This window comes from Crocodylus porosus, unplaced genomic scaffold (genome assembly GCF_001723895.1).
Source record: "Crocodylus porosus isolate Cpor-Errol unplaced genomic scaffold, CroPor_comp1, whole genome shotgun sequence".
NCBI lineage: Eukaryota > Metazoa > Chordata > Crocodylia > Crocodylidae > Crocodylus > Crocodylus porosus.
The window spans coordinates 5,798,242-5,817,515 of record NW_017728924.1 but is presented as its reverse complement, the minus strand read 5'-3'; the positions used below and the strand labels follow the sequence as shown (position 1 = coordinate 5,817,515).

Here is a 19,274-nt window from a genome sequence, read left to right as displayed (position 1 = left end):
CATGAATGGAAGTTGTGTGGGGGGGTGTCATTTCCCAATGACTTGTTCTCAGAGCCCATTAGTGCGGTATTTTTACCCCAAATTTACATTTGCGAAAACGGATGGATGCATGTCTTCCAACGTTAGCCATTAGAGCTATCTGGTTTCTAAATTTTAATCACATGTGGCCATATGGTCCCTTTCTAGTGAGCCGTCTTTTAGTACTTCCTTTTAGAAGGAAATATTAATTACTTCCTTTTGGAAGTACTAAAAGATGGCACAGTAACAGCCCATACTATGCTGCACTGGCCGCACGTGGTTATTTTTGGTTGCTGCATCACTACCAATGCACTATAATGAGGGAGTACATTGTGATGGCGAAGTAGCAGTGGCATCACAGTTTTTGCCAACAGGCACTACAGCGCCGTAGCGTCTCGTGTAGGCATGCCCAATGAATAGTTGCGTGACTTATGGGATAAATTATTCTGTGTTTGTCTCCCCCTCTTTTCCAGTCACTATGAACAAGACCGGAGTGCCCTTAAAAGGAAGGAATGGGAGCGACGAAATCAAGAAGTCCAGCAAGATGAAGATCTCTTTGCTTCAGGTTTTAATCTCTTTGGGGAACCCTATAAGGTAAATTGCTCTATGCGACTTTACGCTTAAATGCTTCATCTGGATGCAATCTTCAAATATTAATTAAGCCTTGTTTCATCCCCAAAAGAAGGGAAGTATTAGGGCAGCCTTCATCTACAGATATATAGGACTTTATATATTCTGCAGATATACCTATTGTCCAGACAAATCATTTGAAGCACAGTCAAGTAACATGACCACTGTCTCCTAGTAGGTTGGTAGCAAACTCAGGAATTGAATCTCAGCATGTGGATCCTTCCTTCTTTCCCTGAACACCCAGCACATCCTCTCAATAAATACTTAGGCAATTTATAATTCTCCAAATAGATCTGTACTTCAGTTTCCCTAACTGCAAAACTGACATTTCATCTCCTTTATATTTTAAGAAAAAAATATACCTGAGTTGTTCAAACCAAAATCTCTTCCATAAATAATGAGTCTATAAGCTCTCCTTTGCAATCATAACTGTCCAAAAAAATCTTCAGGGAGAATATCTGAATCCTTTGGGGAGCATAACAAGGGTATCAAAGAGCGTTATGACAGGACTTATTCTCTCTAAGGAGCTTTGCTGCCTGAGATTTTCATCACTGAGGGATGTCCCCCTTTATGATTTCTGCTGCTTTGGTTTTCAGTGAGGCATTGCCTGAAGAATTCATCAGAATGTAAATGTACTTTCCTCTTTCTCCTCCCAATCAGTGACATCCATTGAAAGGCCACCACTTCATCTTTCCATTTCCCATTGTTAGCCACTGTAGGGAGGATGAGGGATCTTTGAAAATCATCAGAAAGGGAGGAGAAAAGACCAACAAATGGCTATTAATAATTATAGGCTAGGAGACTTACACAATCATGTAAAGGCTGTATGGTAGAAGCTTTCGTTAAGCAGTTTTCTGGTTAAAACCTAATCAGTGTGCTATATATTTAATTATAATATTTTAAAATGTGTTCCTGATTTATTTAAATATGTGTCCATTTACATACATACATACATAATATAGAACTAAATTCATAGATTTCATAGACATTGGAGACTCAGATGGTAAAGAAGTTTTTCCTTGTCTGCCACCTCTTTTATAAGGATAATGGCAGCTATGAACAGCAGACTTCAGTGATCCCTGCTATGGAAAGCAGATGAAACCTTGTAGAATAAAAAATGAATATATTATTCACTAGCTCTGTATGCTGTTACCTTACAGACTAGTTGATCTTTCTTTTGGACTTTATAGCTAGTGGTTAATTCCAGTGGAATTATGCGTCTAGTAGCTCATCCGGAGTTGGGGCATTGATTAAAGTCTCAAATAAATATCCCAAATTTTACCAAGTCACAGTTGATATTTCAAGTGTGGGAAATATAGAGTAGCTCATTTGAATGATCCTCTTTAAAATGATACAAATGACCTTGATGAGTCATTTCTGGGTACTACAGTATCCTTTTCCATTCTCGTGGTTACTTCTCAGAGGATGTTTCTATACAAGACATTTACTGTGAAGCTGACTAATTAGATGCACCGTTAAGTCTCAGTGGGTGCGTCTACACATGCCCCAATGGCACTGTTGTTACTGCACCTTCATTTAGTACTTCCTTTTAGAAACAAAAGGAAGTACTAAACGACAGCGCAGTAACAGCCTGTACTGCGCCATGCCAGTGGAGCACGGTCATTTTTAGCCATAGCAACACACTAAAGCGAGGGAGTGCATTGCTACGGCGACATAGCTGCAGCATCGTGGTCTGTGCCCACTGACGCTATATCACCATAGTGCATTGCTACGGTGATGTAGTGTCTCGTATAGACACTCCCAGTGGCTACATGTATGGCCCTATTAGGCTGCAGTAAACTAATAAACGCCACCATAGGATAAAACAGGTCAACACAAGTACTATCCTATGGCGGCATTATTTGCATTTGTAGATGCTAGTGGGGTTGGCTGGGACATGAGGTTGCTACAGTGTGGGGGCTGCCTGCCAGCCAGCCCCTCTGCAGCACGCTGAACTGGGTCAGAGCAGCTCCAAGCTTGACCTATAAACACTGCACCCGGGAAGCAATAAACTCCCTGTGTGAACTATGCCAGAGTTTCTAGTGTCACACTAATATCACGTGTAGACATGCCCAGAAATAGCTAACAAGGTCCCCGATCCAGCAAACACTTATTCAGAGGCTGACTGGGGTACTATACAAATGCTTAAAATTAAGCATGCACATACATGGTTGCAGAATCATGGCCAAGGTATGTAAAATTTCATCCATGAATTGGCCAGGAACACGTAAATATATAAGGAAAGACGAATAATGTTATAATGTGCAGAGATGTGGTTAGGCACTTTATTTTCTTCAGTTATCTATATAGAGCAGTGTTTTATACATTATACCACTTAGTGGCAGAAGTCATTTAAAACTCTTGGCTGCACTTGATATGATAAAGCAAACAAAAGGTATTTTCAGTCCTGTTAAAGATAATACCACGTTTAATGTAACTTGGAGGTTTGGCTTCCTGATTACTCACCTTGGAAATATTTTTGCCTCTCAATATTCTCCACTCAAGTAGTTAAATCCATATTATAGATTGGTCTTAAGACCTCCTGTTGGAGTTCACGGAACAAAACAGAAAGAACTTCAAGCTCATTTCAAAATGTATAGAGGGCACTTTTGGCATTTAATAAGGATGCACAAATAAGAGAATACAGGCTTATGATAATGCTGTTTTGTTCGTGGAATTTGGGGAAGCAGTACATTCAGGATGTCCTGAATATAGGGACACATGATACATTTGCTACATAATAAATTGTCCTTAATGTGGAGTAAAAATGGAGTGGACACGTGATACAGAGTCCATGTGGTAAATTGCTCAAATCCGAAGTAAAGTCTGCATTAACATCAGTATGTGGACAAGTTACTATACAGAATATGTTGTGTTTCCAGTGTCTTAGTTGATTGCGAACTGGGATAGCAATTTGCTCAGTGCGAAGCATGCAGTGGCTGGGTGCTTCAATGGCACCAATTGCAGGCAGCCAGCTGGGGAGACTGAGTTGTGCGTCTGCTCCTTGCGAAGTAAAATCTGATGTAAATTATTCTTCAGTAATCACATCATGTGTCTGTGCCCAAAATCCCTCACATGGGTAACCCTCATAGACAGGGATGTAAAATAAATGCCAGCCTATTTTCTCAATGATAAAGAGTATTGTTGAGCCACAAATCTCAAAATAGATTCTCATTATCATTAAGTTCAATCATTTTCATTTTAAATCTTCCTTCCCTTTGTTCACCTGGAAGCTATGTGTTTGGTGAAGAATTTACCCAAAGTTAAACTAACAAACAAAATAATGAAAAACTTTGGTCTAAGGGAATTGTATTAGGGCACTAAGGTGCCTGCTACTTTGAGAGCAGAGATAAGGACCCAGGTGCAGGTTGCCGGGCCAACCAGTTAATGAGGGTAAGGACTTACACCTGCCTGGTCAGCTGACCAGAAGGGGCAAGGCCTGGTGCCTGTATATAAATCACAAGTCTAGGGCCAGAGAGGGTGGGCTGCTGGCCGCCAAGGGAGAGGGAACTCTGCCTACGTGAGTAAAGAGGAGAAGCTGGCCTGCACGAGCAGGCTGATACTGGGGAAGAGACGGAGTACCCATCGGGTGGCTCAAAGGATGTTACAGCTAAGCAGCTAGAATTTATGTTATAGCCCAGGGGCTTATCCTTTGTGTTTGTGGTTTACACTGGAGGACCAAGTGAGGCTATTAGGGGTTGGAGGAGGCCTCATAGGGGCTCCACAGAAGCGTGGGGACCCTGGTGCCAGAGATGGTGCAGCATCCGGGGGTGCACTGACCCTAGCCCCAAGGCAAAGGGGGGCGGAGAATTGGAGGCCAAGGAAGGCTGAGGCCACCTGAGCCCAGCAGGGGGTCGAGACCCCAAGGAGGAGAGTTGGGGCCAGGCACGGCTATGGCCAACTGAGCCCCAAGGCTGTGGTAACCCCAGAGCAGGGGGCAGCATGATAAGTGCCCCAGAGCAAAGGGGGGGCGACGGGAAGCCCCGAGGCAAAAGGGGCAGTGGTTGACGAGCGCCAGAGGGCGTGGTGGCAAGATGGCTGCAGAGAGCCCGAACGCCAGAAAGGACACAGAGAGTGAGACTGACCGAACAATGTCTGGTACATCTGCGAGGCTTGGGTGGGTAAAGGGGTGGTTGGAGCCACGCATCGCCCATAAGGCTGGGGTGCCCAGGAACACCCATTAGCAGAGCCGGGCTAATGTACAAGAGCATAACCATGTCCAGGAGAACCGAAGAGGCAGCCTCCCTAATTACATAATTGACATCAAAGATGTGGCAGGTGAAATTGAGGGTGCATCGTAGACCGACTGAACATGGTAAAGGGTGCTAGTGGAGAGTATGGCCCCCCTAGGGAGTTACTCCTGTTACAGGAATATTAAAATGTGTATGCTTTAAAACCACTAATAATGTCTGTTATGTCATCCAAATGATAACACAGAGGTTAACATTTCTAATTTATTCCGTCATTTTGATATTTGTGTTTATTAGTGCAATACCTGCCATTAAATATCTGCATTTCCTATAATTGTTCTTAAAGCAATTACTTACTAAAATATTCACCCTCACGTTCACATTGAACTCTTGAATATGCCCTCTTTAGAAGTGAATAAAGTGTGCCTTATAATATTACCAAAAGGATAACTGTAGGTACAAATTCAGCTGAAAAATTGAGCATGAAAGTAATAGTTTCATCTGCCTTAAATCCACAAAAAAATAAGAGGATTAAAGCCTGAATATGTGTTTTTATAATTCCATCTCTATTTCTACCCATTTTGTCTTCATGTTTATATCAGGAGAAATTAAGGGCAAAATTGTAGCCTGATATTTCCTTCATAGGATTACATGTTGCTAAGAACCTAATCTCAGTTGCATTATAGTCAGGGGAAAGTTTCCTGTTGACAGATAGGAGTTAGATCTGGTTCTCACTGGATGAACTGTTATTTGTCTTCTTGAGGAAGTATAGAAAGTAAATTCTGGGCCTGGCCTTAAAACGATGATAATTTCAGTGTCTGCCCACTTTAAGGACTTTTTCTGTTACCAGGTATAAGTACGTCTACACGTTATATCTTTTATGCAATTACCTTGTTACAGAACAGTTAGACTGGCTACACTGCAAATTGACTATGGTACCTTAAAAAGGCCCAACCAGCTATAAAGGTATTACTCGAAAATGTGTAATAACTTCAGAGCTGGTTTCTCTCCAGCTTTAATTTGCGTGTGTAGGCAGTCTGCAGCTGGGAGCCTGCAGCTGCTGTGATCTGCTGGGGAGCTCAATGCACCCTGGGGCTGGGAGATCATAGCAGCATCCCATGGCTGCTGGGACTGAGTCTCAGCTGTCCCAGCTGACTGAGAGACTCTCAGCCCCAGCTGCTTGTGGTCCCTGCATCGGGAGCCCTGTCAGCAAAGGTGCGATTGTACGGATCACCCATTAGATCCCAGGGCATCTTTACTTGCACATGTGGAGGGGGCCTAAGAGTCAGGCCTTGTGTTTCCCTCCAGCAAGGTAGCACAGGCCCCCAATTTGCTCTGTTGGTTACTCTGTTTGGACTTACTGGCCAACAGCTGAGCTTGCTGAAGTTGCCTTCAGCGATTTAGCCCATATGCCAGTGACGCATGCGGGAAGCAAAAACTTTGGTGAAAGGATTTCTTTCCTTTTTCATCAGGTTAGACCAGTCTCTGTGACGCTATGTAAATCTGGAGCAACTGAAGCTGAAGCTACTCCATGTTCACTCTGGTGTCACTGGCTTTAGTGCATGGCATGCTCTCTAACCTGAACTTTGTTCCTATAGCAATGCCTAAGAAGGGGCGGAAGAAGGAGAAAGAGAAAGTATCCATCAAGGTTGGGTAGAGTGGCTCTATTGTAGGCAATGGTGTCATATCCTCAGCTGCTATAAATCACCAAATCAATCTAGTTAATGAAGGGATGCTTCTTATCAGAAGCTGAAAAGCTAGCCTATTAATTCCCAGGAGAACCAGGAAAGAAGGAAGAGGGTAGAGAGAGGAGGGAGATGGAGGTAAGGAGAAGAGATGGAAAATGGAAGGCATCTCTTTCTTTCTCTTTGGTCCCCTATTCTAGAAACTTTTTTGCAAATCTGCCATCCTCTAGTCACGTTGGGCATTTTTACACATGTAGCCACTGCAGCGCGGGGCGCTTTGAAAAGTTCCCGCCACTGTGGCGCTTGCAGGTGGATAAGTGGCGAAATGCACGTCAGCGGCACGCTTTTGAACTAAAACACACAGAAGGTGCTATAGTTCAAAAGTGCACCGCCACACCGTTTTCTGTGCACCGACACGCATTTTGCCACGTATATACATGCATGTGGCACAGCACAGGTTGCCTCAGCTCGCATCGATTAATCGAGTCTGCTCCGAAGTGGCAGGTCTCTGGCGCATTGCAGGGAAAAAAGTATGTGTATAACTGCCCTATATCAGTAAGCCAGAAATGAAGGCTTTGGAATGGAGGTTGCTGCTCTGTGTGGGTGGAAGAGAAAACAGAAAAGCAGCTCCTGCCAGTAGCTGCCAGCTGTTTGAGAATGCCCTGAAGTCTGTAAGATTAAGGGAAAGGTGGATTAATGAGCAAGAGGTCAGTTTAATTGCAGTTTATTGCCTGGCTCTGGCTCTGCCATTTATCATGTGCGTTTTACCATGACTTGGGTACCACAGTGCCGGTGGTGTATCTGTCTCAATCTCTGCCTAATTATTATGTGCACTCATCTACCTCCCATATCTATGTAAAACAATAACATATATAATGTTGTAAAAGCTTTTGATAAATGCACTTTATATCTATTGAGCACACGTATATATACCTAAGTGCATGCTTATATGAATTTTCACTCATTTTGATTGCCAGTGTTTCATGCAGGAAATAATGCTTTCAAATATGTGGTGCCACCTACCACCATTTTGGACAGCAGAGATAATGAGCTCATGCTATCCATTGCCAGTTATGGCAGACGTAGGCTAAGAGCTGTCTCCTTCAAATCCTGGCCCATGCCACTGCTGATTCGTTTGGAGTAGATGATAGCGCAGCCTCAGGTGATCTGGTCTGGAGACACTTGAAAGAGTGATGTCAGAACTTTTCTGGCAGGGGCAGCAATTTTACTTGTTAATTGTTGATGCCTTTTAATGGTTTGAATTAATAAATAGACTCCACTGCAACGAGTCTGTCATAAAAGAACTGGATGAGAAATAGTCTGTACTTTTTCAAAGGATTTGCCTGAGAAGAGTTCAACTTGAGAAATGGGACCCTAAAGCACGATCCCCTAAAGGGAGCCTTTACAGAATGTTAATTTTTTTTATTATTTTTTTTAGGATAACCCCTCCACAGTGTTCAAGCTTAGCATAAAAGATCTCAGCCCCAAGTCCATAGAGATTAGTTATATCGAGGTACGAGGCAGTGAATGAATTATGAATCCTCAAGTTTCCCACAAATTATCACAAGAAGTCATGTAAATTGGGCGTACGTTTGAATGCATTAGTTCTTTTCTTTGTAGAAGAATAATGCAATAGCTAGCTAGCAAATTAGCCTTCCGATAGGATTTTATTACCGATTATTTTCAAAGCAAAGAACCAAACAGAGGAAAGGTGTGCATTTCCTAGATTAAAGGGAGGCCAGAATGAGGGGGAATGCCACTCATTGCGAGTCACAAGCCAGAACATGAATTTATATCTCAAAATACTTGGAAAATGTATTCCCTTGACGGTGGTGAAACTGTGATTCAGCTTGCTGTTCAGAAAATAAAGACTATAGAGGTTTTCTTTTAAGAAAGCAACCAATTACCCAGAACAGGAAGTGAGAACCTGTCCCCATCCTGCAGGTAACATATAATGGCTAGCTGGATTTCATTTGTGTTGTGTTTGTAGTAAAGCTTGCCAGGAATACGCAGCTTTTAACAAGAAAACTAAATCTGTTTAGCAAAAAAGAAAGAAAGAAAGAAAGCCATACTGATATTTTTATGATTTAACAGTAGATTCTGCCCAGATTATACCTATGTACCATCTTGACCATCATGAGGTTACATCATAGGCAGAATTTAGCCATATATGTGAATTAAAGGTATGTCAAATGACAGTGATATACATCTGAAAGCCTGATCCAGATCCATTTACAATGATTTCTGTAAGCCTTGCTTCAGGGTCTTAGAGATTTTAAAATAGACTGAGGATTCCTATATTAATTATCTCTGCTTTTCAGGAAAGGCCCCATTTCTCCCCCCCCCCCGACTAATACTCTCAGAAATGAACCACAAATAATAATACCACACATTTATATCATATCTTTCATTCCAAAGATGTAAGCATTTTACATAAAACAGTGCTAATACGAACTGAAATGACATTTAGCATTATATGACGTACAGAAAAATACCTGAGAGACTTCGATAAAAATGACTGAAAATCTGTGTACTAAAATTAAAATATTGATTTCCTCCCTAACGGCGTAGAGAAGATGCCCTTTTATGCATTGCCATGATGTTAAAATGTTACGGGGCAGGAATATGTTCCTGGTACATGTTTTACGTTCCCCCTGTGCTTTATGGGACAGGGCGTTAAATGCAAATTGAAAGACTAACCAAAACTTAGAGGAAAAGCGGTGGTCAGAAAAGTGGCGCTTTCACATGTGCTATAGTGCAAGGAGTTAAAATGTTTGGTAGGGAAGGGGGGAACAGAACAAGTATGTAAGTGTTTAAAGCTCGCATCGTAATTCCTGCCGTGCCCTTAAGCACAATGGAATCTCCTTGTTTTAAATTTGGGGGTTGAACAGAGAGCCTGGTTTTGGCTGCCGCCCAAATGGCTCATTGTGCAAGTCAGTTGAAGGAGACTGCTCATATACAAAGAGCTTATTCTTGGCTTAGCTAGAATGTAATTTTTGCCACTAAAATGACCAACCTAGGGACTTAGTGGATAAAAGTGATTCGTAGTCCCACACAACTGTAACCATTAACCATGTCTGTGTAGGAGCACTGGCGAAAAATTTATACAGACCAGAAGAACACTGAACAGTTAATTTTTAAATCGCTGCCTGAGTGCAGTGATAAGTTACAATCCCTGAAAGTGAGCAAAAGGAAATTTGCATTGATTATCTTCTTTCCCAACAGTTTATGCTGCATGGGAAGAACTAAACGAGGGGAGGAAACTTTTTGCAATATTCCTCTCATCTCTAGGCTAGTTCAGCATTGGAAATTTAAGCCGATATTCCAAGAGAAACCCACTTGTAGGGTTTCTTTCATCAGTCATGTTTTTTCTTGGCATTTGAAGAATGGGAGACTTAACATAAAGTATGAGCACGCATTGGGAGATATGAAATGTAAAGATCCAGTCTTGCTACATGTATTGTGGCTTCAAACAAAACTTACAGATTGTAGAAATTTACCATATGCTTGAACAGAAACCATAGTTTGGAAAGCGCTGTTTTTACTCCTTGTGTGTTATAAAGCGATGAACATGTGCAGAGAATAGGCTGTTTAATGCAACGGTGGTCACTTCAATGTAACATAAAGGCCCAGAAGAGGGCTGGTATGTTGGCTGTGGTCTAAGATGACTTTTTTTAAACAAAAAGAGAAAAAAATTAGCTGCATATCAATTATTCCCTTTGAGCTTATTTGCATAGGTTTTTTTATATATATATAGCAGAGGAAAACATACTTCAAAAGGAAAAAATTATAGTGATCAGGTTTGCTTGCTTCAAACTGCAGTTGCTATTAACTGCCCAATTCGCAAACATATACAGCACACTCTTAGACAACAGAGGCATCCTGGTACGTCAAACTTCAGTAGTCATCGGTATTAATATCTTTCTTGATGCAACATCTTTGGAGGGCTCTTTTAGTAGTATGGTACCCCAGTAGACAGAAAAGTACATTTTCTAGGTCTCAGCTATTAGGGAGTCAGGGCCCAACTGAACCTTCAGTGGGGAAGAAATTCAGATTACACCACAGATCATTTTGGTCCATTAGAGTTAATGAAATTGTAGGCTAGCTGCCAGGTATATTAGAATTATGGGTCCAGGAGATGGGATCAAAATAGTATATTTAAATAAACTGCTTGATTGCAATTCAAATACTCCTTGAACAGTAATTGTACATCCACATTTTGCAAGATATAAAATGTACAAGCCCCCTGTATCAGAGATAAAATCAGGCAATGTTGCCTGTAACATCATAACTGATGTAATTTAAACCTTTCTCTGAGAGCATATTTAAGAAAACAGGAAGCAGTATACAACTGTTACTCATGCAAGCTTGTTCCTAGAGGTTCTCTGAACACAGTTATTGATGAGTTTTTCTTACATAACATATGCAAAATGTAATTGAAATTAAATTAAATGTCAGCATGACACCATTAAACAGCTAACATTTGCCATCTTTTTCAAGACAACTATTCCAAGGAGAAACTTTACAGCCACAGGATTCACTCACCCTTTTCCTTACGTTTTTGTCATTTTAGACAAACAAAGGTGATGCCCTTGCAAACCGTGTCCAGAACACGCTGGGAAACTATGATGAAATGAAGGACTTGTTAACCAACCATTCCAACCAGAGCCACCTTGTAGGAATCCCAAAGAATTCGGTACCACAGACTCCCATTGATAAAAATGAACAGAGCTTTTTTCCAGAACAAAGAAACAGGATGATCCCATCTCACCAGATCAGTGGTCACTCATCAACATCAATGCCACCTCCTTCGTCCCTGTCATCCAATTCTGCCTTGCTACACAGTCACCAGAACAGCAGGAAATCCAGGACAGACTGGTCACGTGGTGGTCACAACTCTAATGCTGCACAGCCAAGCCAAGCCAGTAGCCAACAGAGTAGGTCAAAGCATAGCTCTTCACATGACCAGCCTCAAAGCCGGTATGAAGACCTCTACAACTGTCAGAGCGAGCAGCATAAAAGTGGAGGAGCTGAAGAAGCAAACCCTGCTGCTTCATCTTCACATTCGCGGAGGCATAATCATTCCAAGTCAACAAGTAGTGAACACACTTATAAAGAAAACAGTCATTCAAAGTCACCAACAGAACTTGAATTTCTAGCACATGGTCCTGGATCTCCACTTCCTTCTACATCCTTGTTATCTGCAACCAACGGTCTTTCAACCCAGAATTTCCCACCAGGACTGCACTGTAAAACTAGCATGGTCCAACAAAAGCCCACGGCATATGTGAGACCTATGGATGGTCAGGACCAAGTACCGAATGACTCGCCTGAACTTAAACCTCCAGTAGAAATTGAGAGTGGATATGGAAACCAATCATTTGGAACGCTGTTGGAAGGAAAAGCTAATGTACCCAGTTCTAAGAATAAACTACCAAAGCTCCCTCAAGCTAGTGAAGTAAGTACTTTCACGCAATTTATTTGGTGGTGTCCCATGAGTATTTATCGTACTGCGCATTTGTTACTTAAATATGCAATTCCTTTTCTTGGAATAATGCCATAAATATACCCCTTTCCTTGAATATGCACAGTTACATATTCCCTTTTGATTTCTGTGACAACCTTAGTAAGTTATATTAAGCGAAGCTTTAATACTGTACCATGCAACGCTAATGTTGGTTGATTCCCATTAATATTAAAGGACCGGCTCCTCAGGTGGCTTAAATCCGTGAATATCAGCACAGTTTCCGGCTACGTAACTCTGGTATCTCTTTGTTCATCCTCTTAGTTCCAAGTTTTGCCTACCTGTGTAGAAGTTAATCCGACTTGAGTGCTGTCATGCACTTTTCCAAGAACATCCCCGCCTCCCCCCCCCCCCCCAAAAAAAATGCACCCCCACTCCTAAAAATGCCTTGACCTTCTTAATGCCAGTGATTGTGAATGGACGATGATAAGAGGTACATTTTCAGAGATTGTTTCTCAATCCCATTGACTTTAATGGAGTTAATGTGGCTTAAGGTCTGAGCAACACTTGTGTAAATGTATCCCGTTAAATCTTTATGGATTTTTCAATAGCACTTAGCATTGGGATTCACTTCCAATTCCTGGCACCAAGACCTGAAGTTGTTGAGTTTTGTGTCTCTGGTCAGCACGACAGTCCTGTGATTAGAAGTTATAGTTAGCTGCTATTTGTGTCCTGAACATTTTCTGCACAGCTGTTTTGCAAGGGTTCCATCTGAAACATTTATATTTTATCATGTATTTCTTATTCAGACTTGCTGTAAAGCAGTAACCATTGCAAGGTAGGTTTATAGTCTGTGTATGAGCAGAGTTGCAATATGGGTTTTTCATAGCTTTCTGTTCCCCCCATGATATTTCCCTGCTTGGTAATATTTTAATACCAGAAATGAGGAATGATACATTCTTAAACCACTTTATTGCAAAAGGTCAGCTTTTTCTATTGGAATAATTGTTTCAAGCCAATAATTTGTTTGACTATTTAAAAACTTGATGTTATTTATTAACATTCCAGGCAGCAACAAAGACTGATGTGTTTTGCAGTAGAGCTTGGAATAATTTTCTGGGAACTGCATCTGAAAACAGTAAAAGGCCTATTTATATCAAGTGGAAGCTGAGAGTTGCTTGCAGATGGTGTTTTATTAGAAAATGTATTTGTTAATAAATGTAGCTTTGTACAAGATTACTTTACAGATGTTTCTGTTTATTTTTACCTTAGGTTAAAAATCTGCTGATGTAGATAGCTTCAGACTCTGTTGCGATGTGTCGCTAGTATTGTTTGGCAAGTAAATAATGGCATGCAAATGAAATAATGATGTTGCAAAGGCAAATACATTTATTCACTTTTGCCATCTATTAAAACAACAATGAGTCAATAGACATGCTTTGAAGTGCAGCATTAATATGAAGTACTTCTTCTGCTGCAGAACATGAGTCTGGTATCAGCTGTAAAGTTTGCCTGCCTTTTCCCTGTACCTTCAACATGGAGGGTAAAATCCTGGCCCCGTTGAAGCCAATGGGAGATTCACCAATGATTTCCGTGGGGGAGGATTTCACCCAGAATCCTCTCTGCACAGCTTGAAATATATCTGTTGAGAACCGTATATGTTTGTTTTGGTTAATGGAAAAGCTGGTAGTTACCCAGATGAAAAATTATGTTGTGAATTTGTGGCTATAGCTGCTTTGGTTTATATCCTGTGTAGTGAAAAGTATATGTGTATAATTAACTTCATTTATGATGAGATAAATAGTAAACTCGAGTCTCTTTAGCAGTGACTGCAGATAATAATCTTAAAATAGTCTGTGTGTTATAAAAGCGAACAATGAGTTGCAGATGGAAAGAAGCCATGAAGCCGTGTTGAAGGAAGGAATGGCTTTCTACTCCTATTGAGAACATCTGACAAGCCCCAAAGCCATGGGCCGTATGCGAGCAAAACTCCTCTGGGTTTCAGGGGTTGTTTTTCTTATGTCAGGATGGCAAACTTTGTCCCTCTGTGTTTTTCCACAGATGTGCATCGTGAATTTGATTTACCTTGCATTTGGCAATAAAACTCTTCCAATCCAACATTATAGATAACTGGTTTAGTTTAAGCTTAATCAGAACTGACAGTGCACACCTGTGAAACCCATAACCTTTTCAGAATGACTGCAGAGAGTGGCTCTGTTGTAATTTTTATACAATTGATGTGGAGGCTTATGATCCTTTGGTGGTGCTTATCAATTTATGAACCTTCCCTAGCCACTTCCAGCAGTAGTGATCTGCTTGAAACAATTTCACTTTTGCTCCACAGGGTTGCCTTCTAATATCATTCCAGGTGGTGGTGGGACTGATCTCCTGCGACCCACTGGTTGGAGAGTTGCATTTTTGACATTTCTCCTCATTGGCTTTGTGGTTTGCGTACGTGCTTTAAGCAGGATTTTCAGGCTGGTCTCATCCTAGCTGGTCCATTTGCATATCAAGATGGCACACCCAAGCTTTTGGGTGCTCCAGACCTTGTGCACCTGAAAATCAGACGTAAGCAAACAGCTTTGTATGGGCGGGTATGACACGCTGGCAGTTGGAGGAGCAGGCTGCATGAATTGGTACATGCAGATTGGAGGTTTTGCTTCTACCAGCTGTTTGCTACCCAAAACTCTGTAGCAAAATCCTCGAAACATGCAGATTTAAAGGGTGGGCAGGGGCCACATTGAAAACATGGCTCAATTTATCATAGCTTAACAGGAAGTGGAGCACACTGGAGAAATTCTGCCGTGCGTGCGGAAGGGATCACTTGTATAACATGTTTGATATCGCCTGAGGTGTTGCTCTAGGGTCTGTTCGTAGCCGCTGAGTCCCGTTCTGCCCTCAGATGCACCCAAGACGTACTCAACTCCAGTAACATTAACAAAGACATTGTTTGTTCATTGCTGAAGTCCACTGTGCATCTGCCATATCATTTGGGGATCTACTTACAATGGATGGATCCTTTAGGTTCTCTTTTTTCGCACCCTGCCTCTGGGAACATAGACCCAACATCTTAGTTTTTTATTACATCTGGTATTTTCTAACTGTTAAGGTAACGAACCTTAGTGTGTCAGTGTTTTGAACTGAACTCTACCTACAGCAAATAGTCTTGCCAACCCTAACCATCCCGAGGTTGAGTCAGGCCCCCCAAAATCCTGAGATTGCTATACAAATAAGTTGATTTTTAAAAAAATCCAATTAATGTAGGTTTTAATTTGTTCCCTGTTGTTTGAAGGTTCAAACCTCCTAGCAATTTTTGAGTGCTAGAAGCATCGTTTTTCATGTCATCTGAGTTTTAGAGGTCGTCATATGACTCCAAGTATTGGCCTTGCAGAAAGGTCATCAAATATTGTGATACTTGTGGTAGAGGGTTGACAGGACTGATAGTTATTTGAAGCATAAAATCAGTAATAAGCTTCATGGCACCAGCATTTTTTTTTTACCAGGTCTTTCATTGCGTTTCTGATCTCTTTCTTTCCTTGCTTACATACATACATTAATTTTGAGCTGGCATGTAACATTTGGTAACCAGCGCCAAGCCTGGGCTGCCATATGGAGCGTTTTTACTGCATAGAGAGTTCCACCTACTTAAGTGGTATGATGGTACGTGATGGTATCTTAACGCTAAATGAGAATTATGTGGCTAAATCCTAGGCATTTCTTTGAACATGTAGGGGTTAGAGACCACTGCAACAGCTGATCCTCTCTCTGCTGTGTTCAAATCCCAAATCTTAATATCCCAATGTCTATTTAAACCTTTAGGAATCAGGTGCTTGCCAATTATATCATATTGTCTAACTTAGTGGTAGGCAGCTGAAAGAGAGTCCATGCCTTTCAGTTTGAACCTGAGCAGAAACTATTAAATGCCTTGACTAAAGCAAGGGGTTTCCAGTTTGCAGAAACATCAGAGCAGATTCCAGTTAAGTTCCTGAAAAATGTAATGTGTGCTTGTAGAGAACAATGCATGGGTTTCCAATAATTGTTTAGGACCAAATAAATCAAAGGTAACGAAGTTAATTTTTACTTTTAAGACAGAGAGTTCTCTGACACAGCTGAATGGCTGACCTAATGTTCCTGCAAAGGAGAAAACAGTCAGATATGGAATTTCTCCTGAAAATGCAGAGCTATGAACACATCCAAAAGGCCTGTAACACCCATGTCACCACCCACTTAAGTAATGAAAGATGGAGAACTTCTATTTTCACATTACTTCTAGGAAAATATTTTGACGGGTTCACTATAGAGCAAAGTGATAAGCTTTTGTTATATGTCTTTCAAATCATCCTGTTATCGCTGCATGTATTGATTAGCTTAGTACTTTCTGAGCTAGCTATAAAAAAAGGCTGCTCTCTTTCTGCATTAAAGAGCAAGAAAAATTGACAGGTAGATAACCATATTGATTGAACCCAAATAGTAAATGCAGGAAGCTTTATATATGACTTATAACACTCTTTATGGGAAGCAAACCCAGTTTAGTATGGAGGGTTTTTTTAATTGAATGGAGGGCAAAAGTCTTTAGTTAACTAACTTCACCTCCCATCCCCTTGAAAATGTACAGGGCTTTGTTTGCCAAATGCAGCAAATTACTGTATTTGTAGGCAAGTTGCCTTTTCCAAATGCAGGTTTTCCCTCTCCCCCCAAAAGTTTGGGGTCTGTGGAAGAATGGGCTGAATAGAGCATTAAGCTGAAATCCCCTTGCTTGGTTCGTATTTCAAAAGTCTGAGGCCAAAAAACCCGACCAAAAGAGCAGTATTTCTTGCAGTATTACAGGTTACAGCCATGTGTTTTGCATTTGTAAATACTGTGAGAAGTAATGTTCTTGTGATATTTCTAAATGAAGAACATATGACACCACCCCTCAGAAGATCTCTTTTTGTGGGCTTTTCTGGCTTTGTAAAACTATTGTTACTCGGACTCTCATTAACAGGGCAGTTTTTGGAGGGGGTAGCCTTTTTGGGTTGTCCTGGTTTCAGTAAAATACCCAAAGATAACCATTTAGGACTTGATTCCTCACTGTTAGGAGTTTTCCGTTTAACTTCAATGGATACAGAATCATGCCCATGAAATAAGGTCAGGAAAACGGATCTAAATAAGATCAAGTGTAGTGCTCCAGGGGTCAGTCCTGGAGCCGTTTTTGTTCAATATCATTATTAATAATTTGGAAGATGGGATGGATTGTACCCTCACCAAGCTGGGGGAAGCAGTAGATATGCTGGAGGGTAGGGTTAGGATTCAGAGAAACCTAGATATATTGGAGGATTGGACCGAAAGAAATGGCATGAGGTGCAAAGTCCTGCACTTAGGACAGAAGAATCCCATGCACCGATACAGGCTTGGGACAAACTAAGCAGAAGCTCTGCAGAAAAGGACCTGGGGGTGACAGCGGACAATAAGATGGCTATGAGCCAGCAGTGTGCCCTTTGTTGCCAAGAAGGCTAACAGCATCCTGGGCTATATTAATAGGAGTGTTGCCAGTAGATCAGGGTTGGATTAGATGTGACCTCTTCCAACCCTCATTTTCTATGATTCTAAGATTATAGACTTCTAAATCCATAATTATAGGGGGGCAATGGTGATTTATTATTGTTATCGTTGTTTCCCTATTTCACTACCTTGACTAGTAGGAGTAGAAGTAGAAATGCTAGCTTCCTTTAAGATTACTGCTTTTTGTAAGTTGCCAAGGCTAAGCAAGTGTTGGATAATGGATTTCCAGACTTTTCTAGGTACCCATTTTTGAATTAGATGCTGCGCTCATAGTCTCATGAGGTCCCTTCCAGCCCTAAACTTCTATAAACCTGTGTGAAATAGCTGTTGGTCCAAATTCAATTGTGAGCAATTCTGTTCTTTAAGTTGTGTAGCCAGAGGTGGCAGAAGGGGAAAGGGACTCAAGAGCTTCAGGTAGAGAAATGTCTTAGGTGTTAGACACATTTGTTTTTTCTTTTGGCATATGGTCAAGAAATAGGCTGTGCATAGACTGGAAGGCATCAACAACTGACTAAAGATTACTGATGGTCGGTAATGCTAGGGTCTGTTCATAGGTCAGTGTTAGGTTTCCCTGTCACCTTGATTACTAAATGCCCTGCCATTTACGTGCATGGACATTGGAAATACTACTAAGCATACATATTTTGTGAAGTATATTTCAATTCCTGGAGAAAGATGTTGTATAAATGCAAAGCATTATGGACCCATGGTCGTCTCCATAGTTAAGGATGAATCTCTTATTCCACTATAAAGCCAGATTATTGACTCCTTTCCCCCCACCCTTAACTTAAGAAAAATGTAACCAAGGTCAATGGAAATGGAATTAATTGCTCAGGTCAGGTCTTGATCTCCTGATCTGTGCTGAGTAGCGACCACTCCCTTTGAAGTCAAGATGCTGACCTAAAGCTGGTATAACCAGCTCCATCACAGTTGCTCCTGTTTTGCTAGCATAGGGAGTAAATGGGGAGCTGGCACGTCAGAAGTATGCCAGGATCCCAGACCATGCCAGGCAATCCACAGTTGATGGACTGGTTCTTGCTGGGACTGGTCCAGCTGGTGAAACACAACTTGGATTCTGCTGCAAAATGGGAATACTTCCAGAAAGCATGACTTGGATTACACAGTACCTAATATCTGTAAGCTTGAAACCCAAAGCATTCAAGCAGAGCATTTTTAAACATGTTTAGATACAGTTTTGACATGTTTGAACTTTTATTGGGAGAGATGCTCACTGTTGCCCAAACTTTGCTCACAAATGAATGTATGGTTCGTATTGAAGACAATGGGAGCTCCACAAACTACCTGATGTCAGCATTTGGCCTTTTGCAGAATGGTGTCAATGTAAATCTGTGAAGTGTTTCCCATGCATTGTTAAATGTTACTTTATCCAACTCAAACCTTTGAAAATAACACATGGAGAGCTTCAAAAATGCTACTGTACATATTTGCTGCCCTTTCCATTCATTACTTTCTGGTATTTTTCCATTTATTGTTATTTCCTTCCTTTGCAGAGAGCACAGGTATAAGACTAAGGCTGAAGGCTGCAGATAGTCTGGGAACACAAAAGGCTCATAGTTGTAGAAGTTCCACAGAAAGTCATTCACGTTTTTTGTGAACATAATGACTGCCATCACAAGTTATCTCCAGGACTTTCCAGACTAAGACTGTGAGGCTTTTTGAGCTGAAGGTGTAACTCCATTGACTGCTAAATCATCCTCCATGGACCTGTTACCAGTGGGGGTTCAT

At 41.2% G+C, this 19,274-nt stretch overlaps 1 protein-coding gene across 3 annotated transcripts in view; it reads left to right on the top strand.

The window, feature by feature from the left end:
* AFF2 (AF4/FMR2 family member 2) overlaps positions 1–19,274 on the top strand; it is a 524,595-nt gene that overhangs the window by 240,275 nt on the left and 265,046 nt on the right. For all 3 annotated transcript variants that reach the window (XM_019540274.1, XM_019540273.1, XM_019540272.1), the window contains 2 exons: positions 492–612; positions 11,097–11,981. In XM_019540274.1, coding sequence (XP_019395819.1) covers positions 11,157–11,981 — 825 coding nt within the window. In that variant the 5' untranslated portion in view covers positions 492–612; positions 11,097–11,156. The remainder of the gene's footprint in view (positions 1–491; positions 613–11,096; positions 11,982–19,274) is intronic.